Source organism: Miniopterus natalensis, chromosome 2, assembly GCF_054644295.1.
Source record: "Miniopterus natalensis isolate mMinNat1 chromosome 2, mMinNat1.hap1, whole genome shotgun sequence".
Classification (NCBI taxonomy): Eukaryota; Metazoa; Chordata; class Mammalia; order Chiroptera; family Miniopteridae; genus Miniopterus; species Miniopterus natalensis.
Window position 1 is genome coordinate 102,644,449 of NC_142082.1, and position 27,627 is coordinate 102,672,075.

At 40.4% G+C, this 27,627-nt stretch overlaps 1 protein-coding gene across 1 annotated transcript in view; it reads right to left on the bottom strand.

The window, feature by feature from the left end:
* Window positions 1–27,627, bottom strand: part of ATP8A2 (ATPase phospholipid transporting 8A2) — a 510,308-nt gene that overhangs the window by 171,868 nt on the left and 310,813 nt on the right. Inside the window, exons 26-27 of the mRNA XM_087814449.1 lie at window positions 22,292–22,475; window positions 18,324–18,434 (exon numbers count right to left, since the gene is read on the bottom strand). Of these exons, the coding sequence (XP_087670575.1) occupies window positions 18,324–18,434; window positions 22,292–22,475 (295 nt within the window). The remainder of the gene's footprint in view (window positions 1–18,323; window positions 18,435–22,291; window positions 22,476–27,627) is intronic.

A 27,627-nucleotide genomic window follows, 5' to 3' on the forward strand; every position in this document is an offset into this window, starting at 1 on the left:
CTCACTAGGTCACATTTACCAAGGTCCCCTTCCCCTGGATAACCATGCATATTTTAACAGCATCCACCCACAAACTGTTTCTCCCTTTTGATTACAATTAAGTATCAAGGCCCTAAATTTTTTTTATGAATTTAGCATGGAATGTTTAACAAAACTTTAACAATCCAAAAAGGTGCCATTATGAGTGGCACTGAAAGTGCTAATAGGCCTTTGGAGATTCCACCCATAAACAGTCAATGCCATCAAATAAAACTAGTTTAGGCCCTCCAAAGCTTAAAGCTACAGTGGAAAATAGAACCTAAATTGAATGAAACTTATATTAATAAGACAAGCAATACATCAAATTCCTAAATAAATGTGCATAGGTGCTTGATATAATAACAGTCTATACAGTTGCAGATAAAATGGGTTTCCTTCAAGTCAGTTAACACAAAGCTTTATTAGCATTAAAGTCCCTCAAGAACCAATTACTATGGCCAATTACCACTTAAGTATAAACTTTTAAATATACAATCACATTTTTAAACCAAAAAGGAACAAATTAATATAGAAGAACTTGGTAACACAGAACTGATCTGACTGCAATGGGGACTAAACTGCTCTTGGGTACAATGTCTATATTTAATGAGCACTGTACCTGAAATCCAAAAACTGAAATAAAATTAATGACTGAGATAGATTTTATACCAGAGCTGTTTTGTTTACCTTTCAACATCGTAAGTTTTTATTATTATTTTGGTGCGTTCAGAATTCAACTCCTGTAAAGGTATAAACTACCTAACGTCCACTAGAGACTCTTGAAAAGAGAGTTCATGAAACCCTGCTAAGGTGAGTGACATTTTGAAAAACTACTTAATAGTATTTTTCTTTCAGGGGAAACCATTTGTAAATAAATGTGTCAGTATTACTGAGAGTAAAAGGTACCATAATAATGTAAGCTTCCCTAAGTGATACTTTTCCCATAAAACCCTAATTTTTGTTGCAATGGCCTACTTTTGCTTCTGAGTTTTTTGGGTGATTTTGTTTTTAAAATGCATGTCAGCTATAACTTCTGGTTGTCCTTCTCCTAACCTCTTTTATTATAGCATCAATTCATACATGTATAAATTAAAATGACATTTTTCTGCATATAAAATCAGCATACCATTTTAGAACATTTAAAAAAATCTATAAAATACATAGAGAAAAACCATCCATACATTTACTAACTCAAATATAAGTATGTGAATATATTGGCTTTTATTCCTTTCATTGTTTTTATATGCACATATATTTGCATAGCTGAGTTTATTTGGTATAAAATTGTCATTATTTATCTTAATAAGGCTTTCTCTTGCTCATTAAAAATGCTCAGTAATCATATTTTTAAATACAAATTTATAGTGGTCAACTGCAAATCAAGTTTCAAAATGCTTCCCATCCACATTATTCTTCACCCTAAAAAGAAGGATTTTTGCACAAGCTAAGACCAAGGCCACAACTTGGCTAAGGAGTGCAGTTTTGGGGTAAGAAGTGAAGCTGTAAATGGCACTTGTGCCTGCATGTTTTAGTAGTTTTATTTTTGTATTATTTTTGGGTTTATTATTATCATCATCATCATTATCTTATATGACCAGTCTAGGCCTCTTCTATTCCTGGGACTGGTGTGGTGAGACTGGGGCCTCTCCTTCCTTAAGGAGCAGGAAGAAGCCTCCTGTTCTGACAGCCAGGCGAGGATCAGGATGGAGTGGCAGGTAAATGGAGACCTGCAATCTCCTGCGTGCAGATCAGCCACCCAGGGCTAGAGTTCTAGAGAGCCAGATCCACACTCCCACAGGACGTTTGTGGATTTACCCGAAAAAGCCCCACTAATGACCCCACCAAGGAACCTACACTATTTGTAGGCAGTTGTTGAAGGACTCATGGTCCCTGGCAGGTCTTAATTATTTTCCAGAGAAAAATTAAAGCTGCTCTCTCCTCTATGTAAAATTTACCTTCTTCAATTTTTTAGTGTTTTCTCCTCCCTGGGTCCATGTCCTTAAAGATCTCTCTTTGAAAACCTGACAATCTTAAAGGAATCAAGTTAAGACTGGCAATGCTGTTGTGCAGCACACGGCATTTCAAATGAGTCTGAAGAAACACATCCCTATGGGCCAATGCTGAAGATTTAAGATGGTCCTTTAGGAAGCTGGCCTGTTCTCTCCAGTTTGGGAACAGTTCTTCCCTGTTAGGTCCTTGCCAAATTTCATCCTCTGGGACCCAGCTTGAGCATTCCTTACATTCAAAGGATTTAACATATGTCCCACTCTCCTTTCCCATCTCTAGCCCTCAGCACTCATACACAATGAAGAGATGGTCCCCAGGTTCAGGGGCAGAAAACAATATACAACCTTCTTACTGACTAATTTCCAGGACCTCCGGGCAGTAATCAGGTCATAATCACACAACTTAGCCTTTAGTCCTAATGAAGTATCCTTCATAAGAAACCAGGATCTCATGAAGTGATCATAGTTCTGAAAATAGATATGTTAGAGAAATATTGTCCTGTGAACTCAGATTTGAGTTCAATTTCACAAATAAATGTAAAGAAATGCCCTTTCTATCTACCAAGTTTTGATCATTCCTTCTATCCAAACATTAAGTAATAAAATACAATAAAAAACCAGAAACAATTCTAAACTATTTAAAATTATATTTTCTCTATTTGAGCCAAGAAGATATACTTTTCTTTACTATTTATCAACAGGTCTATTCTAGTGAATATTAGAATATTTTCCATCAAACTCCAAATTTCCTTTTTCTTCTGTAAAATATTTGTTAAGTTACTAATTAGGTTGACCATACCCAAAAGTAAGAAAAGTTTCTGTAAGTTTTGATACATGGGATAACAATTCTTCTCCCTATTATTATGTTTCTGAAAAAAGTTCACTTAAAAATCACTCATTACCACTAAAAATATACATCTAAAATAATCTGTCAATGTTCTGACAATCTGTCATCGTAAAGAAATTCCTTCAGCTGTTATTCAGTAGCTACGGAAAAGAAATTGACTAACTATGCTAAATACGGGCAAAAAAGGTGTTTTCACTTTTGAATTGTGGTTTATGATTTACTGCAATATTCATATTTGTAGGTCAAGGAAATGTATAGAAACATAAGCATTTAAACTATCTTCTCACAATTCAAAAATATGAAGTTTTGACAGCCCAGTGGTATGTAAGTAAATTCCTGCCCCAACACCTTTGAGCTATAAAAACTCTCAGGAATGAGAAAATAGAATGGAGGGACAATTCCTTGCCACTCTTCACATAAGCATATATAAAATACATGTATAACTTTTCCAGGCTTAAGTTATCTTGAAGGACCCTAAGTCCAGGTCTGTCAAATGTTCCCCAGTTTTATAAGGTATAGAACCAATACTTTGATCATAGTCTTATTGTTGAATCAAAACATGGGCATGAATGTATGAGTCTATGAATCACTCTTAGCAGGCCTAACCATAAAAAAAGATAAGAAAGGGTGTGGGATTATGAGAGAGAGAGAGAGAGAGAGAGAGAGAGGGTGTGTGTGTGTGTGTGTGTGTGTGTGTGTGTGTGTGTGAGAGAGAGAGAGAGAGAGAGGGTGTGTGTGTGTGTGTGTGTGTGTGTGTGTGTGTGTGTGTGTGTGTGTGAAAGAGAGAGAGGAGGGGGGGAAGGAAGTTCAATATTAATGAAAGACTTCTCGATAGATGTGGCACCTGACCTGATTCAAATATCAAGAAACAATTACAAGAATATCTCTCTGCTTGTTTTTAGAAATACTTTTCATACAATAAAATTCACTCTTTTCTGGGTACAGTTCTATACGTTTTGACCACCACATACAAACAGGAAAATCTGGTACTTTTCTGCCATCAAGAAACTGATCGTTGTAGTGTCACGGTCATATCCAGGTAAATGGACACCAGGGTAGGGAGACCAGATTGTGCTGAAGGGCAGTTTTCCTGGTGCCTGAGCATTAAACCTCATGGTGACAAGCTCCTTATAACTAGGTCTCTTTTCAATGAATTTATCATTTGTACAAAACAATCTTCTGCATCCCCCAAAGTAATTGGCTCAAAGGAACATGAACCAGTAGGTAAACTTGGCCTGATGGGACATTAATTGCTCAAAATCAAAATCAGCATAGCTATTTGTTCTAGTAATTATGGTTACTTAACAAGTTATCCCCAACATTAATTTTGCTCACAGATCTATAACTGAACAGCGCTCAGCACAGATCACACATCTCTGCTCCACTGGCATCAGCTGGACAGCTGGGAGCTGAAGTCCTCTGAATTGTACTCACTCATGTGGCTGGTGGCTAAAACCTAAGAGAAGCTGTTGGTCTTCCAACAACAGGACAGTTGGGTTTCAAAGGTGTATGTCCCTTTTATGCCCTACCCTTGGAAGTCACCTGGTGGGTATTGCTTGAGGCTGATACAAAGGTCCACCCAACTCAAAGCAAGGGAACACAGCCCCAATGCTCAGGAGAGGAAGCACTTTGTCTGAAGAGCATGGGGCTTAAGAGACATATTGGTGTAGCCACCTTTGGAAAATGCAACATGCTGCTCTGTTATGAGCTGCCAAGATGAAGAGCTTCCAGAATGATCTTTCAGAAGTACAAATCTAGTCACATCACTACTACTGTGCTTAAAATGCCATGACTAACACATATTCACAGCTAAACTGATGTCACCCAGGTTTTTTCTCCCCCTGCATGTATAGGCACTTCTCTCATACCCAGCCTCCAGCCATTCAGAGCTACTTGCAGTTTCCCAGAGTCACTTCCTAGGGTAGCCTTCCTTCCTTGCTCTTCTTTAGGAATCACTTCTCCTGACCCATGGCCTCCTCTGAGAAGCTCTCCTTGGAAGAAGTAGCTGTGCGAGTCCAAGAGCAGCAACCTGTTTTCTCAGCCTGGCTTTGGTCCCTGGCCAACAGTCTGACCTAGGGCTTCATTCACTGCCCGAGCCACAGTTTCTTCATGTTTCTATTCCCTCCCATGGGCAGATGTTGATCCCCAGGGCCGTCCTTAACAAGCATAGCTCATGGGAAACTCCATTTCAATCTCCTTCCCCAGGGAACCCTACCTGCCACGAACAGTTTAGGACGATTCTAATCGTTTGCTACAATAAAAAATAAAATGCTTGCATTTCATGTCACTGACAATGGGCTAATATCCCCAATATATAAAAAACTCCTAGAAACGGAAAAAGGAGGGAAATGGCAGTATTTATCAAAATTATTAATGCGTTTACCCTTTGACATGGAAGTCCCACTTCTGGGAATTTATCCAGAACTGCAGCATAATTTGTTGAAGGAAAATGTTGAAGTTGGAAAGAGCCCAAGCGTCCACCAATGGGGCACTGGGTAAGTAAACTATTTACCCACTGAACGCTCTGCAGCTGGGGAAGAAGGAGGGGACCTGCAGCATCGATGCGGAAGGATTCTGGAGATATCCTGTCATGTCCCAAAAGTGAGGTGCAGCACGCACCTCAGGTTGGTAGAATGCAACCTTTTGTATAGAAAACACGAGCACAACGGTGAACAATTATGATTGGACCCGTGTCTACACAAACAAATGCTGAAAGGACAGATTCGGGATACCTCCAGAGGCAGGGGCCAGTGAAGTGTACAGAGCCATAGACAGGAGATTTTATTACTTTAGCTTTGGATGGGGTTTAAAGTTGAGAACCATGTGGATGCATTACCTTTTTATAACATGAAGTGGGTTTTTTTGGTGTGTTTTTTCTGTTGTTTTTTTTTAAACAAACCTCAAATCCATGTGGAATTAATTCTGGTGAAAAAAGTAAAGTAAGGATTATTAATTCAATATAATATTTTCTCCAAATGGCCCCCTTGCCCGTCACCATTTATGGAAACTGTCTTTTACCCACTCACTTCAAATGCCAGTTTTATGCTAAATCAAAGATCCAGCTGCACATGGATCTGTTTTGTATTCCCTATTTGGTCCTACCGACCTGTCCATGCGCCACCCCAAAATGCTTTCATCACTACACCTTTATACTATGTTTAACACTTTCCTTTTCAGAATTTCCAGGTTATTTCTCATATTTACATTTTATATGATCTTCAGCATTTTCTTATTTAAATACTTTTTTCGATGCTTTAATTATGTGTATGTGCCTGTGCATGTGTATGTGCCTGTGCATGTGTGTGTAGAAGAAATACACACACATGCACAGGCACATACACATACATAATTAAAGTATCTTTCTATTTATTCATGTTGATTTTAATATTGGCACTTTTCTTACTAGAGCTTTAGTATATTTCAGTTCATTTTAAATATTATATCTTTTTAATTTTTAAGTTAAATCTGTTTTCTAACTCATTGTTGGTAGGTAGAAAATTTGATTATAAAAATATTCTAATTTTAATCTTTAGAATTCATTCTACCAATTTAATTAGCAACAATAAAGACTTAATTGCTTTATGTAGAATTTAGGGTTTTTTCCCATGTATGCTTATTTTTTAGAAACCAATGATTAGCATTTCTTGATAAGAATAGATATCACTTGTGGGATTAATGTTGTGACAGATGCTATAGAAGCAGGAAGACAAGGAGAAACAGCAGAATGGACCATGCATGACGCCTCTCTGCGTAGCCTGCAGCTAGAGGCAAGTGAGCCAGTTTGGGGAAGAGCAGTGCAGGAAGAGGCCTCCTTTCCATCACAGACAGGTCACTATCGAACCACACAAACAGAAAGAGGGAAGAAAAACCAACCTCCAAGAGCATGTGCATTATACAGGGTCCCTGTAAGTACATGGTAGTGCTTAGTCCAGGGAGGACTACTAGAAGGATGGGAGGAAAAAATTCAGTTTTTATATAACTTCCCTATAGGGAAATTCCATTAACCTTTTCAGATACATTAAAGGTTAAATTAACAAGATACTTGGAATACCTCATGTGAACTGTTAACATTTTCAGCAAGAATTAATAATCCAAATGCATATTTTGCATCAGCTAATGATAACAGAACCAGATAAAACACAAGAGTGAAAGAAAACCATAAACTATACAATTCCACTCATGCACTCGTGACATCAGAAGAAACGCAAAACTATAGGGTCAGGAAACAGGCCACATTGCTAGGGACTGTGTGTGGTTGACTACATAGGGGGCTGGAGAGATTTCTGGGTAATCTCTCTGGCTAATCCCCTAAAAATTCCACATACACAAAATGCACTCAGCTTTTGTAGATTTAAAATATATTCAGAAACAAGAACAGCAATAAGAGCCCAGGAAAATGTATTTTCCATTTTCATATCGACACATACTAGTGGCAGGATATCTCTCACTGGTGTTTGCTCTTACGGTGGAGTCCCGAAGCAGGTGAATTTCAAAGCACCCTGAAGACAGGTGCCATGGATAGAACCTCTGGATAATTTAAGGCTATAGTTGGTACAGGTGGGAAATACCCAAGATCAACATAGCACTTTACCTACCTGCAAGCACTGAGATTAGCTTTGTTGCCAGCCCCATTCCCACCTGTTTATGCACAGGGAGAGAGGAAGTTGTGTTTTCAGTAGGTGGGGAGAGGCAGTGCTCTTTTTGGCCTCTAAAGCACACAGAAATCTTGGTCCAATGAGGCCTGGAAATGAGTTTCAGTCAACTTGAGATGGCTTGGCTTTGAGAGAAACCAGTGAAACTAATGTTCTTGGGGCAGAGGAACCACTCTCACTTGAATTCCTTTCAGCAAATTCCAGCAGAGTAGACTATTCAGGGGCTGGGGTTTTAAGGGACAAGCACATCATCTAATGCTTCATTTAAATGCTCTTGATGTAACTCAGGGAAAGTGTGTGAGCACCAAGGGTTGTAGGCTAATTAACAAAATCTGCCACTCTGGGTCAGGAGAGGAGATCAGGCCATAGATGATGTTAGAAGAATTACTTCTCAGTTACGAACAGGTGCCCACATTACTGGAATAAAATGATTTATAAGGACCTCAATTATTAGCACAGATGGAAGCAAGCACATTTCAAGTTAATCTAACAAATTTAATCATGGTAATTTTGCTCTATGGTGATTACATGGAGATGCGGTGTCATATAAGAGCTATGTCTGAGGTAGAGCTGTCTGAAGATGTAGAAAGGGAAGACTCACCTCCTCCTCGGGAGGTTTCTAGCAAAATGCGGACTAGACGGCTGCCATCTGTTGTGGGCAGATCGTGTTCTGGGAGGAGGTAGAAACTAGAAGAGCCTCAAGTCCAAAATGACAGTACAGTCATACGGTTTGTCAAATGTTAAATACCTTAAAATAATGCCAAAGGCTAATGTGGATGCTGACTGGGTGGCTGGCACTATTCTAAAAGGCTTTCCTATATGATTTCACTTAATCCTCACAAACTTTTCGATGTGTGTACTTCAGTACCCTCATTTTACAGAGAAGGACACTGAGGCTGGGTGGTCAGGAGGCATGCCCAAATTTGCATGGCTTGAGCTGGAAGCAAAGCCCCAGGTGGTCTGACTGTGCCCTTCCCATGCTGTCCTCCTAGTGGCAGTCACCAGTGAGGTAGTGGACGGAGGCGTGGTTTTAGGAAAATAATGCTGTGGGCTCCTGGCCTTCCTTCTCCCAGGAAGGGTTAGCATGAGGTATTCTGGAAAACCCATCCCTCCCCCACCGTCATCGTGTTTTATTCTAATCAGTGTTATTCTAGTCAAATTTTACTCAAGTCCTTCCTTAAACTATGACATTACCTGGGGTCCAGTGACATCCTGGTCCTAGTTCACAAGCCCCTGGGATTGGGCACCAGAACTCCCCTACCATGGGAAACCCTATTCCTGCAATGGATTACTGCTCAACAATTAAAAAGAAGAAACTGCTGATACGACAACATGGCTGAACCTCACATGCATTATGCTGAGTGAAAGAGATCAGAGAGAAGTCAGAAGGACCATAAACTGTGCAATTCCACTCATGACACTCAGGACGTTCGGAGAAAACCAAAACCATAGGTCAGGAAACAGACCACTGTTGTTAGGGACTGGATGTGTTGGCAACGGCTGACTACCCAGGGGGCTGGGGAGGTTTTTGGAGACGGCCCTGTTCCACATCTGAGCGTAGTGGCGATGACACAACTGTGTGCATTTATGACTTGTGGAACTGAATGCTAAAACAGGTAAATTTTACTGCATGTAAATTATACCTTATAAAAAAAGAAAGTGGTGAACCATTCCAATAAACACCTTCAAAGGAATAAAGGAAACCAAGAAGGTGAGGCTAACAAAAAGGTAGAAGCTTCTAGTTAATAGCTAATGTTATAAAAAAGCAACTTTCAAGTTGACAGTGACTGACAAAGAGATTCTCAAAGTAACATGCAACTTAGTTAAAGAAGCAATAATAAACTTTGTCCGATATCCCCAGATAAAAGAGGCCAATATTTTAATCAATCTTCTTTTACTGGCATGCTCTGTACAAGCAGTATTATTAGCACTAATCTGCTTTGCCTCCCCTCAGTTTCAAAGACCAGGCAAGAAAGCATATATATCTCTCCTACTCTTGTAGCTTCTTTAAATAGTCCACTTATCTGCCAAGATATTGGGACTAAGTACTCTGAACTCTCAGGACATCTGTTGGAAAACCAATATAGTGGCTCAAATGAGTTGTCAGATGCAGCAAGGATCGTTTACCACTTAAAAGAACAGGCATTTACTAGAGGAGAGATGAGCTTCCTTATGTAATACTTATTAATAGAAGCTATTTTAACTAAAGGTCAAAGCCAAAACACTCCTAAGTCCAAGAAAAAGAAAGGCAAATTGGATTAACATAAATAATTCCACTTACTTGCCTACAAAAAGGTATTTTAAAACTAAGGGGCCAAAATCTATGTCTCTTTCCCAAGTCAGGCTGACCAGTTTAGGGAAAAGCAGCAGAACAGAAGGCACCCTACTCCTGATCCTCTCCAAGCAAATGTGAGGTTATCAAAAAAAGAAGAAAAACAGGCAAACACTCTCCATCACTGGAGGGAGGCCTTAGAATTCCCTTTGTCTCTTCCTATTATCTGCTCCTTCCTCTGCTACAAAGAGCTGTTTTTCCTGTTGCCACTTTACCCTTTCTGCAGCCTGTAACTGAGGTCTCCAGTCCTGATCTGGGACTTTCTCCCGCCTTTATCGACTGCCACTGCTGTGCACTTGTGCAGAATGGTGCTATCTGGGTGCATGGGCGAAAATGAGTGAGTAGCACGCTCAGTGGATTTGAGCGTGGACATCATCACAAAATTAATTTGAAAAATTAAAGAAAATCTCATTTCAAAGTTTCAGGAAACCTAGTCTCTAATGGCAGGAAGAAAAAAAAAAGTGAGGAAGAAATGCAAAAAATCTAAATGGTAAAATCAACTTCATGAGAGTGAAAATATATCTGAGAGTTTCAGCCAAAAATAAAAGGTAGTTTAAGGTAGGAATGTGTTTAAAGAATGCAATCAAAATTATCCTTTATTTTCACAAAAGATGAGGTTTAACAGATTTCAAAATGAGCTAATCTTCTAATATTTAGACGGTATGCTTCTCTATGAAAATTCCATTGGGAAAGATTTAAGTTAGATTTTTTAAAAAGGCAAATATAATATGCTATGTAAGTAGTTTTCTCTTACATTCTTAAAAAAAAAAAAAAAAAGCCCAATAGATTCTTACATGCCGGCGTCTACCGAAATGTGTTCAATGGATGGATCATCTGCTTATGAGCACTGTGCTCTTAGTCCTGTCTGGGGGCAAAGTCAGAAAGAAACGGTCCCTGCCTTAGAGAAGTCAGAGCCAACTTGGTAAATAGAAATAACATTCAGCCTGACAAGCATCCAGCACTAAACTATGCAGGCGCTGTCTCTGGTTGCAATGGGACTTTAAGGAAGGAGGTGAGAGCTGGGCCTCTGGCTGGGGCTGACTCCACAGCACCAGGTTGAGAGGAGGAGTGGGCACCCCAGAACATAGCCCAGCCCCAACACATGGCAGACCTCTCAAAGTTCACATCGGCCCGTGAGTCCTCTGCATTGATTTTGATTTTTGAACTTGAGCTTTTTTTATTCCAGGGAGGTTTAAACATTTTATGGTGTTAAAAGACTCAATTTTTAAAACATCAGTGCCTAAATTTAGTTTTTTTAGAATGTTGGACCTTTATAATGATCCTTTTAGGTAAAGTAGCTTCAAACACATTATAAAGAGTACATACGGTCACACATACAAGGCAATAAGAGTCTATTTTTATGAAATTCAAAGTGATTGTGTATCTTGTAGGGGAATCCTTCCAGACTTCTAGTATTTCTATGGCTTTGTAACTGCCCCCCTCCCCGCTATGCTAATAAACACCCAGCTCTATAAACTGCTGCAACAAATTAGACTTGGAGAGGACATTCTTAAACCCAGGCCTAACTAGTTCTGCAGCCACCTTCCTACTGAGCCCCCGGACCCCGGCAAAGTGTACCCCTCTGCTGTTTACTAAGGGCCCGGCTCACTGCTGACGTTTATCAGAGCTGGATAAGCAGCGAGGGTGGAATGGGAGAGACAGGTGCGGCCTCGCTTCGGCGTTCGGACCTAATCCTCTCCTCCAGCCCTTTCACCTGATCGGCTCCTACTCGTCCTTCAGGTCTTGATTCATTTCGTTCTGGAAACCTGAGGCCATCTGCCTGTGACACCCCACTTCTAAGTTCTCACTGCAGGCAGCCTTCCTCTAAGCCAGCACCCGAGCACCCTTTTGCAATCTCGGGGCCTCCTAGCTGCATCCCCCACTCAACTCCAAGGGCAAGGGCTCTGTCTGGTTCACCCCCACCCCAAAGCCCAAAAGGGCCTGGCTTGGAGAATGAGGCTGCATGAGGCAAGGAAAGCACTATTAAGAATGTTTCTGCCCTGGCCGGGTGGCTCAGTTGGTTGGAGCGTTGTCCTGTGCACCGAAAGGTTGCAAGTTCGATCCTGGGTATGTATAGGAGGCAACTGATCAATGTTTCTCTCATACATCAATGTTTCTCTCTGTCTCACTGTCTGTCTGTCTCCCTCTCCTTTCCTCTCTCTCTCAAATCAATGAAAACATATCCTTGGGCAAGGATAAAAAAAAATAAAAAAAGAATGTTTCTATTTCTAGTTAACTCCCATTTCTAACTGCCTAAGGGAAATCTTTCTCAAAATAGTTTTCCATACAACATATTAAAATTGGAATTATCGCTCAACAACTACCCGCACACAATAGGAGCCACCCGGGCAATCCCGGACTCCACAGCTGGGGTCCTGGAGTGGCTGTGCACACCGCGCACAGCCATCGATCGGAGCGCTTCCCTGTCCTACACACCACCGTCACCCACCATGAAACGGGGGACTTTGTGGAGCTGGTCCCAGGGCCCCTGGTCTTAGCACTCTGCCTGCCACAGACCCAATTAAAGCTTTTAATAGAAAATGGTTGGTTTCATATTTGATAAAGCCACAGCCTTTACAGAAAGGTCCATATGTGGATTGAGCTTTTCAGTGACCTTTAGACCTATTAACATGCTAACATTAAGCTCATGACTGCAAATCTAGTCCTTCAAATAGTGAATTTATATCAAGAAACATAAAATCACCTCTGTCAAGGCACAGGCCAGAGGAGGAAAGCTTAGCTATCAGGAATTTTGTCTTTTGCCACAAAGAAATTTCTTGTGTCAAGAATGAAATGCATTTTTTTCAAGGTATATTTAAGTCATGCATTATAGCTAAAAGAGGAAAAAGCTACCGGATAAAATTTTGATCATCGTTTAAGATATCTATTCTCTATTGATTTTAAAATTTTAAGCAAAATCTGCCCAAGTCAGTACCTTCTTATACCACTTACAATTGCAGTCTGGGTTACTCTCAGGAAATAGAAACCAGTTTGGAATATTCCGATCAAATCTACAGTGTACAATTAACATGTTTAATTAAGGCTCCCCAAACAGGAAGCCAATCAGACAGTAAACGAAAGAAGGGACTGCCTACAAGCAATTTAGATATAACATTTTCAAATAATGATGGCCTGAAAAATGGAGAAAAAATCAAAACCTCTCAGAGATCTGACAGAAAAAAAGTTTAAAATAGCTAAAGAGAGTATGTATATGTTAGCAGAAAAAATAAATTAAAAAAACTCTACTAAGAGTTTTTGGATTAGAATGGCAGTTTATACATGAACCATAATTCATTTTACTGTTTTAGTTTGAAGACACAGAAAACAAAATGCTGGTAAGGCTTTTCTCGTATCCTGTAGTATTCTAGAGTTCAGGCTTTTTGTTTGCTTGGTTATTTTAAGCTTGTCAGATATTGACAAGTCTTAACTAGCCTTCAACTAAATTTTGTCTTTAGGTTTCATTTGGCCTCAAAATTCCTATGGTTTAAATCTCCATTTCTTATTTGGTGATATTTCCAGACCTCCATGCTAAATATGCATCCCATTTTCTGGCCTGTATCCATACCAGTTTAATGACCCCAAAAAACCATTAAAATTCCTTACATATGTTGCCAAAATAAGCAGACCCTCTAAAATTCCCTTCCCATTTTTTTCACATCAATATCTATACGTTATGGTTTTTCTCAGTATTAGGAACCACCCACTAATCACCAGCACAATTTCAAAGTCTCATCTCTATTTCAGAGATAACTGGGTGGATTTTTTTTATGTTATACTGAAGTTTACAGGACACCCATATCCTAATTTTTTGAATACAGGTTAAATTTAAGTGCTTTTCTATTTGAATTTTATTATCACTAAAATGTTTTATCCATTCCACATAACCTTTTCCTAGGCATTCAGAAAGACCCTGGAAAAATATACACCTAGTAAATGCCTGGAGGGCTGACCCTTCTTTGCTCTGAAAATGCACTCTATTGGGGAATTTCTGAATACAGCTCCTAGCTAAGTAGTGCAGGAACTTGAAAGAATTTAGGTGGCCCTTCTCTTTAGGAATTACGAAGTGGTCACATTGGGATTTCAAAAGTTTACAGGAATCCTTCCCTAACCTCCCTACCCTCAATCTTTGTGTTTAAGGTAAAATTCCTCCCATTGTTAAAATCAAAGAGTTTAAAAAAATCAGTCTTTCGTTTCTGCTTTTAAATTATATTGGGAGATAGTTAGATAATTTTGAGATTTATGCCCCAGGTCTCTGCTTACCATCTGCCCCATATATTGACAATTTTTCCGAAATCGCTTTTACTATGTAACTTGCCTATTTTAGAGTGAAAAAGGAATCCCAGCTTCCAGTGGTGGTCTGGTTACTCAGATCCCCTTCCTTGGCCATTCTTCTATCCCATCCAATACTGTCTCCTTGCCTTTGCTAATTTTATTCCTTCCCTGCCCCCACACCAGGAAGGCACCCCCTCAAGCTGGCTGATGGGAGTCCAACCTACCGGGCAAGGCCATGAAGTTCTGCTCAGTCTAGGCCACAACAGGACTTTACCTTTTGAGAAATACAGTCCATCTGCTAACAGCCACGAAACTTAGCATTTAATTGGTTTTAATACAAAACAAAACTACATGTAAAGTTTGTTTTTCAAACTTTCAATGAGCTCCCCAAAGCATAAGATCTGTCTAGACGTTTTTGTTTCCCTCAAGGTGGCTAGAGCAACAAAGAGCTTGTGAATTCCTTTGAAAAATTTGAGCATGTTTTTATTGTGGTAAAATACACATAATATAAAGTTTACCATCTTAATCATTTTTAAGTGTAAAATTCACATTCACACTGCTGTGCAACCATCACTACCCAGCTCCAGGACCCTCCTGTCATAGTCTATAGGAGGCAGACAGAAAATTGCCAGTTAGTTTCTAATGATAAAAATCCATTTTTAATTCATAGAACTGTAAGCCTAAAAAGGTGTATTAATTATATCTCAATCACACTGATTAAAAGCAAAATAAGGAGGGATATGGTGGAAGTGGACTGGAGACAACTGGGATCCAGACCACAAGGAGTAGGGGCACAGAGGGAGAGATGGGGATTTTATCAGAAGACATAGGGACTCTCGAAGAGGCTGGAGAGAGTAGTGGCATTCATGCGCTCACTCATGGCCAACATATTTGAGCACCTGTGTTCTAGACGCAATGCCAGCCCCTGGAATCGGTCAGACGTGTGTTTCACCAAGTTCATCCTGACTGCGCGATATAGATGACTGAGGGACAAAGCTGGCGGTGCTTGCCAGCATTCAGGTAAAACGTACTAAAGCAAGACAGGAGCAAAGGCGATGGAGGGCAAAGGCTCTATTTATTTTTATTTTTACTTATTAATAGGGCCACCGTGAAATCACTGATTCCATCATTTTGTTCCTATTTTTTAATCTTTCCAAGGTTACTTTAGCCTGTTATGTAGCACACCAAACAAGTATTATGTAAGGTCTGTCAGTAACGAAGCATCTGAGTACACATAATAACACATACATTGAGCATGTGTTATTTTTAAGGCACTGTGGTGAAAATGGTCTAATTAGATCAATATCATTTTGGTAGAATATTTATGGGCAGCTGATTTTCCACAAGACATTTTGTAGATGAAACTGGAGATGACTTAAATGCTTATCAACACAGAAATAGTTAAATAGAGTGTAGGGAGCTATACTGTGAAATACCATGCAATGGAGCTATATGTGGTCACCCAGAATGATCTCAAAATATACTTTAACTAAAACATGAATTGCAGAACATATTACGAAGCATGATTACATTTATGTAAAAACATTGATTTGTCTGTATATGTAAATATCTCTATAAATACAGAGATAAAGATCATAAAAATATGCATATAAGGGGTTTGGGGATGAAAGGGAGGGGAAGCTTCGGTTTGTGTTCCATATTGCGGTGAGACCATAGCCGTGCGTTCCTTCTACAGGGAAACTCAGGTTTACACTGGTATACAGAGTAGACTGTATTACACCGTGGGCTCACAAGTCTTCCCTACAACCTTTGTTGGTCATTCAAATCATATGTCTTCATAATAATGGCTAAAGCTGTATGTGTGTGTGCGCACGCTCGTGTGTGTATCTTTTTAATTTGCCAAATTATTTTTACACTGTTTTTAAAAATGACTGATAGTTACATATATCAGAGGACATTTGAGATGAGAACATACCAGTTATTGCAAAGAGTTTCTTCTTGAATTGCAAAAAAAACTACGAGAAATACGTAATATGCTTAATCTACTCTCACTTAATTACAAAGCCCTCAGAACACAAAACTATTCATTGTAAATGAGTTTATCACATTAAAATAACCTTTGATCTTTTAGTTCAAAACACACTAAAATAGCATGCAAAATGTACTTTCCTATTTTTAAAATTATATTTGAAGTGCATGTTGATGCCACAGAGGTACAGTTACGGAAATAACAGACATTGTTCGAGTCAACTCTAACTGTCCGGGCTCAGCCAAGGATTTTGTTGTCTTGCTTTTCAATTAATATCTCTGAAGAACACTAACTAAAAAACTGAGCAGAGAGTGGTGGAAACTTTTTATTTATTTTGAATTTTGTAAAGAATGCTTTCAAAGGTTGTCAACACAGGACCCGTTAACAACTGTTGCCCAGTTGCCATTGAAAAATTAATTTAAGGAACTTGCAGAGCATTTTCAGGGCCTTATTCCAAATAGAATTTCTCAGACAGACTAAAACTGTACTCTTCTCATCTTTGGCCCACTTGAAGTTAAGAAAAAAAGGCAAGATAGTAGGTGTAAATGACTAAGCAGGGCCCCGGAGGATGCTCTGGAAGCTGAAGGGTTAGGAGCTTCATGTAGGATGTCTTGATAAGAAGCCTAGACTATCTGTAATTTGCTGATTGTGAGGAAAACCAGATTATTAAGAAACCTGTGAAGCCAACAGCTACAAGAGCTTAAAATGCATGTGAAACTTGGGATGGCGCGTGAGAACAGGGATTCTAATACTCTATGACCCCAGTGACATTTAGGAGTGACTACTATCACAAATGCAAAAAATGCCACAGGAAGAGGGGACAAACATCTTTAAAGTGCCGAAAGGGAATTGTAAAAATGTGAGTAGGAAGAAGACAGAAACTACAAAGTCCATCACACAACATCGAAAAATTCTCACTTGGAGTGGACTGAGTTGAATATTATAGCACAAGACAAGCAGATAAAGCAAATAGGCTGCCCTTTTATAAATTAGGAAAATGCATCTCTTTTTTCAGGTTTTCCTATGTTTCAGCACCAGGTATCCTATTTGGCTGGGAAGCCTCATGCAATAAACAACCTGCACAGTCAGGAAAACTACTTATTAGTAGTTTAGTTACAGAGTAAATGATGTGAACCTACATGTTTGACCTGAATATTCAAAGGAAAGAGTAGACAATTTGGTAAAGAAATAGGCACAGCAAACCACTTGTTAAATAATCTGAGCTGAGTATTTTAAGAGACCACAGCAGAAAAAGTTGATCTATGCCTTGGTTCTAGTTTCTGCCAAGAGTTGAGAAATCAGACACAAAATAACCCGTAATAGGATGAGATATTAACACCATATACAATTAACACTGCTTTTCTCTTTCTCCATAGAAGGACAGCCTGCTGTCTCTTCTCTAAACATAGTTGGAAATAATATTAGTTGTGACGACCTCAAAGCCACACCTCTGTAGCAGAGCTGTTCTTATAGGAATGAGGTGGCTGGTTCTCCCACTGAGAGCCAAGCGCCTTTTCCACTCTTTCCTCGCCACCCCTCTCCCCGTCTAGTTCCTCTAGTAAGCACATTTATTTTCCTTATAACTGAATCCGCATCATGAAAAACAGTTTGACAACTCCATAAGTTCACTGAGATATTTTAAACTACCATATTGGTTTATTTTCCACTCACTGTCACGCCTGCTCCACTTAAGTAATAGTGCCCAAATACCCCAGAAGCAATAAATAAATGCTCAGGAAACTTGAGGACTCCATGAGAACTACAGCAAGAAATCAGGCCCTTTCATTCTAGTAAAGAAAAAACTGACTGGGTTGCCTAGAAAGGTCTCAGTGCCACTCAGAAAGGTATGAACACTGCTGCCAGGGCTCTGATCACCCTGGGAGGAAGGTGTGAGTGCCAACAACATCTACTCAGGCCAAGAGGAACACGGGATGGAGCGGGCCTTCACCCACCTGGTGGGGACAGCAGCGGTGGCTTGGCAGAGGAGAGGAGGGCTGCTGACTGGCTTAGGTTACTCAACATGTGGACCTACATCTGGAAGGCGTCCCCAGCTTCTAAAAGGTTATGTGTGTCACAGGTTTCAACAGGTCACAGCACCTTTTCTTTAATTTTACAGTAATAAAATCCTTCCTTAAGTGACTTGAAACACCAAAGATGCCCTCTGGAAAAGACCTTCCTCGTGAAGGTCAAGGCCCACGCCGCTTACCTCGATGATGTAGAGAACTACGTTTTTGTAGAAGCAGTACAGTATGCACTTGGTCACCCGGTTGTAGCTCCAGGCACCGTGAACCAGTAGGAGCTTCTCTAAGTAGGAAAACTGCAAAGAGAAAATAAAGTTCAGAGGAGCCCACATTTAAGAATAAAAGTCATAAAACGTCCTTTGGAGGAAATGACAGGTAAGGTAATAAGAGAAAACCACTCACTTAAGAAGACTAACGGCCAAGCTTTCAGGCCCACTGAGAAAAGCCAAAAATCTCTCAAATCTATAAAATTATAATTTCCCCCAAATATGCAACTGGATGCCTAATTGTTATTGTCATGAAATTCTATTTATGTAGATGCTACCTGAATTGGAAGCAAAGTACAGATTTCGAGGTGACAACAGGAGCAAGGGATAACGTCACTTGTGCAACAGTATCCTTTTGGAAAAGGGGACACACATGTACACGACCATACATGACCTATTTCCACTGTCAGCCTGCAGGTTAAAAATAGTCACAGACACACAGAGACTCACAGACACACACAGAGACACAATCACCCCCACAGAGACACCCCCCTGCATCCACATCCAGACCCATTTTGCTCTTTTTTGCACCTAGTACGGAGCACATCCTGCTAGAGCGCTGTGTAGTCAATAAAAACAAAAACCACCAAGCAGCTAACACACTAAGCTGAGAGTAGTGTAATGGCTTTTATAGCTTGAAATATTGGGCAATATCCTAATATTCCAATAAACTCCCTGAATGTTCTCTGGGGCACGGGCTCTGTGAGCACCACCCGGGTCACGTCTCCTCAGCCTCCCCTTAGCCTGGCTTGGCCTTCTGTGTCCTATTTCATGAAGGTCCCCAAAAGTGTGAACACTGAGCTGGAGGGAAGGAGATGAGTTTTTTGTTGTTTGCTTGTATGTTTTGTGGGTTGTACTGTGCTCTGGCATGAATACACTATTAGGAATGATCCTGTTTAAATGTATGGTTTCTATACAATCAGTGAGCCTCACGCCAACGTGGAGTTCACTCTTGTTTGCGTTGAACAAAAACCTTAATTTCCTGTTCTGAGTCACAGGGCAGCCCACAAGCTCAACCCATGACTCTCCTGAAAGAGATAATCAGACTGTATTGATTGAGCATGTCCACAAACATTAGAAATTCTTACTGTAAACTTCCTATTAATTTCAGGTTACTTTTGAAATTAAGTTTAACTATCTGTAGAAAAGATACTGGCAAAATACAATATTTTTAAAAAATACATTCTTTTCAAGAGGGAGCCACATAATAATTTCCATTAGCATTAAAGAAGGGGACTCAATCCTATATGACATTACCTTCCAATGAGCTCTTCCAGACCAGGGCGAGGCAGGTCCCTCACCCAAAAGCTAAATGACGACCTCAGCATGGCAGGAGTAGGTGCATATGGAAAAATAAAACTTCCCATAAAGGCTCATTAAGGATTCCCAGTGGGAATGGGGAATCATAAAGTAACTAGCTAGACAAATAAAAAGGAAGTTTGTATTTGACCCGGACCCCCTGATGTTACACTTCAATGGGCACAGAGAACATCTGCTGGACTCATCCCAAATGCCTCAACATTAGTGCTGCAATGATTTATTTTCAGGAAAAAGAAATATCCTAAATCAAAATGCTGTTTTCATGAGGGCGTTCAGAAAACATTAAGAAAGCAGGGGGCAGGACTGATTGTGTCCTGAGGAGAGCAGGCGGCGGAGGGCTCCGGGCGCCGGGCGCCGGCACAGGCTGCCCACGGCGAGGCAGCACATCAGCGGACGGCTGTCGGTGCTGGACGCTGCCCCCTGGATAAGGGCACAGGCAGGCTAGATCCGGAACTTGGCGTATTCATAATTTTTCCAAGACAATTTTTTAAGCTAAATTTCCTTCTTCTGTATATAACCCTGCAGGGTACTTTCTCAAAAACCAATCGAAATGGATTCATCCACATTAAAATGAACAGATAAAGACAAGCTGTTAACTTCAACCAAAGACATTTATCATTTCACGCGGGGCAAAGGAATTCATCAAATTGTGGCCTTTCCCACTCAGTCATTATAGAGGAAGCGTACTGTAGGGTGGAGAGGCTGTAAGACCAGGAGGAATGCTGCCCTAAAATAATGGGACCTCTGCCTAATTAGGAGCAGGACCATGGACAGGAGAAATGAAGACCCACAGACATGGGGGCCATTCTTCAGCTGCTTTGGCAGCGGAGACTATTATGCGGGAGGGGCAAGAAAACCCCTAAATAGAGTTAGAAAGCTCTGCTCCCCTCTCTACCCTTTTCTGATACTTTTAATTTGAAGAGAGCAATTGCTCCAGATTCCACATCCCATTAGTATGCAGTTTCAATAAAGCAGGTCATGGAATCGCCCTTCCTAGACATTTTAAAGAAAAAGACAAATATTTGCCTGGAATCCTAGGAAACCTTTAAGATCCCTTCCAGCCATATGATGCTATAACTCAAGTATTTAATAATGCTGGAGTGTATAACATCTACACTTACTGACAGACTACAGGAAGTGTGAGTCCCCAGGCCTTTAAGTAGTTGACTCAGGAAAGTAAACCGGCAGGTGTGCGGGGCTGGTCCCCAAGGTCACACACAGGTCTGGTGTTCTCTGACCCTGGGTGCTCTGACCTGAGGTAGGTCACCTGAAAGAGCCCCAGTGTTCCCACCTGTAAAATCAGAATTCCTTCTACCTTCTTTGAGCACTTATCTTGAGGATTTATTTGAAATCAACAAAGGAACAAGATTGATTTCATGCACTTTTCAGAGCCATGAGGATTTTGTAATTCCTCTCTGGGTTTGAGAACCATGAGCTGGGAGGAAATCCAAGAGGTGATCTAGTGCAGAACCCTCCTTCGGGGAGGTGGCGCCCCAAAGCTGCAGAAGACCAGCCTGCAGCCCTGTGGGGACTGGAAGCTCTTTCCTGTTTTACATGCAGCCCGATTTCAGTGTGAAGAGAGAAAAAGACATTATTGCTTGTGTTCATGTGATTAAGGTTAACACATTCTTCAAAAGACCAAACATGGGAGAAAAGGGGAGGGAAGCCTAGCTAACCAGCAAACAAGCGGCACTTAATCAAAACATACTGGAATCAGGAGACAGGAGGAAACATTCTATGTTCATTGCAATGTCTAGATTTTTTGTATAACCATGCAGGCCAAATGGCCCAGATATGTACCCCAGGGGTCAGGTGGCTGGCCCACCCTTCACTTTTTGGCTATCATTCAGGAGCAAACATTTATATTATCCTCCGGCCACCTGTACAGTAACTACAGTCTATTAGGGGCTTCTGCCTGGGATGTTCCATCCAGAAGGAATGGGATGAACTTGGCCTAAGTGTAGGAGGCTGTCTGCTACTTACCCTGGGGTGCTTATGGCCCAAACCCAGCTCATGCTGAAAGCAATTCACCTCACAGCAGGGGTCCTGGACAACTACAGAGAGAATGGCAGCTGCTAATCACTGCTTTTCTCTGGTCTTAAATGCCTGATGAGAGAATGTTCTAGGACCTCTGAAAGAGGGGGATGCGACCATGGGAATTGTAGGGAGTGGATGTTATGCGCATGGCCGTTCTGTGGCGCAGGACGGCAGAAGGAAAAGCACTCGCAGCAGATGCGTGAGTTGAAGGTAGGAGATTTTAGAGATTATTGTTAGTAGGACCAGAGACCCAGCTGTAAGGAATGATATCTCGCCTGGATGACGGAAAGCTTGGCCAACCCACAGCTGGCCAAAAGAAACCCAACTGGCAGGACAGGGCCTCCAAACTGTACAAGATCAGGACTACAAAGAAGTTGAGGCACACTGGTGGTTTCACCTAGATGGCAACCTCAAGGGGGCTGGCAGAGTTCTTAGGGCTGGAGTGAAGGGCTCAGGCACCAGCCTGGCCTTCATGCCCAACTGACATCTCTGTCCAAGGGCAGGGACAGCTGATCAACCATGCCTCTGACCTGTGCAATGGCATAATCCGAGTTGTTGGTCGCCTGCATGCCTTCATTTCCACTGATCCCCACTCCCACATGGGCTGTCTGGATCATCCCGACATCATTGGCACCGTCCCCGATGGCGAGGGTGATGGCCTTTACTCGCTTCTTAACCACGTCTACCACCTCAGACTTCTGCAGAGGAGACACTCTGTAAGAGAAGAAAGAGGAGTTATGACTATATTGATCTTTCCAGAGGAAACAGCTGTAATCTACATTTAGCTGCATTAAAAGGGCAGTCATTGGACAATTTCCAAATTCAATACATACGTTTTATGTTCGTGTGCAAAGGAGCTTTCAGAAAACAGTAGCATGTGGCTTTCAAGTATTTGCCAACTTCACAGATGAAATACACAATTCAAAACTAACTTAAAACACAGCCCACTTGTAATCACTCTGCTCAGTGGGAGCCGTACATGCAAGCACCCCAGGGGCACCTGTGCCCTCCCAAAAGATACAGGCAGTGAAGCTGGTTACAGAGGCCTTAGGAAATGTCTTCTCAGCAAATCAGAAAACTAGCACAGACCCCATGTTTGCTTCGGTGTACATCATTCACAACCTAGGGCTGGCAAGAGAATTTTCCATAAAATCTGCTCTCACAGAAGGGAAAATAAGTTGGCAGAGCTTGAGAACTGCAGAAAGAGGGCTAGAGTAAGAGGGAAAAAAAAGACTTCTCCAACTCCACCTCAGAGACACAGACAGTGTTTGAAAGGCAGCCAAGGTAGAGGATTTAAGAAGGGGACTCCTAGGGGTGGACCATCTACTGAGGCTGAACTGTGGCAGCTGAGTCCAAAGGAGAGGGCAGAGCAGCCTCTGCCTAAGAGGGGTTGTTTCCACAAGGAATCAAGAAGGTGGTCTATTTTCATAAGCCCTTAAGTCCTCTGGCAAGAAGACCCAGTATAAATCTATGGTGTCTAAAGCACAGCAACACTGATTATATGAAGTGTTTGTTCCAAGTATAAGATCAGAACTATAATAACAAAATAAAACTACGAGGACCTCAGGACTGACTTATTTTTATTTTAAATTCTGAATTGCTAAGCTGATTTGCGAAATTAACTGAATCACTATAACACACACATACACACAGGCACACACGCACATACACACACACGCACACAAAGTAAGAGACCTTTCTGGGTTTCCCAGAGGTACCAGTTGCAGCCACATATGGACCGGACTTAAAAACTAGAATAGACACTCACAGGCCTTCCCAGTAGAACTCTGAGCTCTTATATGGCCAACCCACAAAAATGCTTGTTTCCAAAAGAAAACAAATTTTACCAACTCTGGAAAGAAATGTGTTTGGTGAGACATGAAGCTGAATTTAAAGCACAGGTACTCTGAAAGCCATAGCTCAGTTACAAAGAAATAAAAATTAGCAAGTTAGAAAAAGGCCTTAGAAGCCATGCTGTATGATCTAATACCTCTTCTGTCATTTTCACAGGGATTTTCAATAATAGGATTTTATAGCCTCCTGGGGTAGTTGCAACCACAAAAAATTATTATTATTACTTTTTTATTGTTGATAAGCATTTAAAAAGTACTAATTCTGCCCTCTGGGCCAGACTGGAACAAATATAAACTTTTCTTTCAAATAGTAGGGAAGTGGAAATATAAAGACACCTATCACATCTTTCCTCCCACAGTTAAGTTTCTGCTGGCTAAATAATCCCAGGTCCTTCAACCATTATTTAATAGGCACGCTTCAGAACTTAAAAATAGCTCCCAAGTGTGAGCTTCTAGACAGCTGAGAGCAGAACAGAATCATCAGCTCCCTGGTAGCAGGCGCTAGACTGACCTTCATGTAGCTTAAAATGAAATTACTGAGAGCTTTACTATTATTTATCATTCAGCTTCCTGTCAGCTAAATGTAAGCAAGTTTAACACACAGGGATATAAGATGTATCTATTCTCTCCAAGTTTGAGCAACTGGCACTTGGAGACAAGGGCTCTCTCTCATTAAGTGGTAGATTGGCAGGCACAGCTCACAATTCTAATTTGCTATGCAAATGTGATTTCCCATTTTATTTTTGAACTCAATAGAAGCAGAGATCAAATATAGGATGGAGAAAATGACCTAGGCTTCAAAATGGAAGAACTGTGTATTACTTTTGCCTGTGCCCATACAAACTATGTCAACAGGGAAAACAAATTTTATCAGTCCTTGTCTTTTCATCAATGAAATGGAGAAAATGAGAACCACCCACTCATCATATGGTTGTGGTGTATTTATGTGAAACCATACTATTTCCTAGCAAGTGCAAAACAAATGTTATCTCCTACCCCACTTTCCAAACCTCAGTCATTGGAATAAAAAAAAAAGGACACATCTGAGAATTGCATGCCATCTCACCCATGGTTCCCAAACTGTGTGTATAGGTGTCCTGGGGTACTATAGGGGGGAATTATAAATTTTCAAGGTAAATAGAGTAATATCTCTTAGATAGTGGTACAAATAATAGCTCTAAGTAGCCCATAGTCTCAACATTAGATCATGCTACATTCTTTTGCATGATATATCTTTGTGAAGCTGAGTTTTCATGGTTGCTATGATAAAAAGCAAATACACTGTGAAAAAAAATCAATATAAAACAGGAAATAAGAGAGGCAGCAAACACTCTTACTCCAAGGTTTGAGCAGTTGTACAGTGCTCGGCAGGTGTACGCTACCTTATAATTGGTGAGTGATTATGATTATTTGAGAATGAAAGAAAATAAGTATTATTTCTTTCATTTAAGTGCATTATTGTTTCAAATGTTTGCTAAGATGTTAGGACATAAATACTCCTTGACTTGGTTGATCTTGCCTGCTTAATAGTTAGAAATTGTTCAGTTTTACTTTTGGACTAGGGGCTTTGCAAAGGAATTACTGAGACATTGGGCTACAGAGAATCTGAGAACCTCTGCATTAATCACTTCTCTCCATGATTACATTAATCACTCTTCAAGTACAATTATTCATCCACTGAAGTGGACTTCACCTAATGGTGCCATCATTTAGTCTCCAACTCTTCTGCATCCACGAAGATATCACAAGAGACCATGGAACAGTTCTTTAAACAGCACTGGGCTGGTCTGAGGCTGCAACTCCTTGAGATTCTATAAGCCACCCAAGTACTCAAGCAAGCTGGCCTCTTCATCAGCAAACCTGAAGTGGTCTGGAAAGAAAGGGAACCCAGGGAGCAGGAGCCCGCGGGCAGGAAGCTCAGCCACATGGACGCAGTGCTATGGGAGGCTCGAAGCGTTGTGGTGATGGAAGAGGGAAGTTGCTAAGCAAATTCAAGGTTTTCTTTGAGGTTAAAGTTGTTGCTTTTATGTTAGGGGGTTTAGCAATAAGCCAACCAACACAAGACAAGTAGCAAGTCAAATACAGCCACTATGTTTGCCACTTTGGGATTTGGGTCTCAAGAAAGTCAGTCAAGCCATGATTCTGATGACTTAAAATACAATCTTTGAAAGTCCAATAGGTGCCTTTTCTCCAAAAGCAAAAATAAAGAAAAAGCCTGACAGGGTATATAACCTAAGTCATATCCCTGTGTTTTAGAAGCATGAGATTCTCATCAAGGATTTTATGTCCTCAACTGTAGTGCCTTGAGAAAACATAATTCTAGCACACACTAGGGGCTCACAACAGATGTCAAATAGCTATTTCTACAGAACCAAATAGGCACCATAAAGCTTCAGCTGTACATACTATTTTATATGCCAAGTTACCACAAAGCACAAAATAGCTCTTCTAAAATCTTAATTTGTGACCTGGAATCACATACCACACTTAATAAGTATTCCCAGCATATAATACATCCAACCTATAAAGTAAGGATTCCCATCCACATCTGAGCCACACTGGGTCTTAGGACACTACTATACCATATATTGGTGAATTACAAATAGAAATAGAAATTCCAAGATCTTCAGTCAACTAGAGAGATACTCTACCCACTTTTCTTTTCATTAACACATTAGATTCTAAAGTAAAAAATAAGTTTTCTTTTTGAAACTTTCAAACAAAAATTTAGTATTCTGGAGTGTCTCATTCATGGGATATGACTTCCTGAAATTTTAAAACTCACTTTCTAAAGGTATTTCAAACATAACACTGAAAGATAACTATTGGTAACTGATTTTATAAGATTAATGATCATGTACTAATTTATCTGATTTATAAAAGCCCTGGTCTCGGAGTGAGTTTTTAAATTTTGATCTTGCAATATCATTTGAACAAAGTCCTTTCTCTTTTCAGAGCTCAGCTGCCCTCATTTGTCAAAAGAGGGGCTGGGCCTCCAATACTGATATGTAAACTGAGCTCATCTGAGCCAGGGAAGTCAAAAGAACTCTGCTCAGAGGTACCCAAGAGAACTCCAACCAGAGCCACAACTCTTGCTAATTAGCCAGATTCACTACATCCACTAATTGGACTTCAAAACTTCTTTATTCCAAATAGACAGTCCTCATGATTAAACAAGAGATTTGAAGACCACTGGCCTAGATCATTGAGCCTCAAATTCTAAGTGAGCATCAAACTCACTTAGAGAGCTTATAAAACTACAGATTCTGAGAGCTTATAAAACTACAGATTCTGATTCAGGAAGTCTAAAGTGGCCAGCAATGGCCTGGACAAGACCGCAACTTCTCTCTTGTTGATATGTTGTTTTGTTTTTGTTTTTGTTTTTTTTTAAATATATCTTTATTGATTTCAGAGAAAGGAAAGGAGAGGGAGAGAGAGAGATAGAAACATCAATGATGAGAGAGTAATTGATTGGCTCCAGCCACAAGCCGGGCATGTGCCCTGACCGGGAATCAAACCCCGATCTCCTGGATCCTAGGTCGACCCTCAACTGCTGAGCCACGCCTGGCCAGGCTTGTTGAAATGTTTTGACTGGCTAAGCTTATATTTCCATAGCACAGGATACATGCAAAATTTTCACAGAGTGACATTTAACAATTAAGTAACAGAAACACTGAATTTTGTCTTCTTCTTTCAAGCTTTGCATATATAGGTTCTTTTCTGCTTTAAACTCACACTAGTAAGTACAAATTTAGGTTGGGATTTCATTTAAGACAGTCTTCCACTCTGAGTATCTCACATAAGAGGGTAAGAGGGGAAAATACTAACCAGAATAAGATATACAGGACTCCATAAGTTTTTTTAATGATGCAGAAACCAACATACATGATTTCATTTGTGAAAGTGTCAATCTTCCTGTTAACTGAAAGATGATATCCTTATGAAAGATATTCCTTTTGATTAAAAAACACTGATATAACATACTGCAGTTTATTTCTTATAGCAGTCCGTGA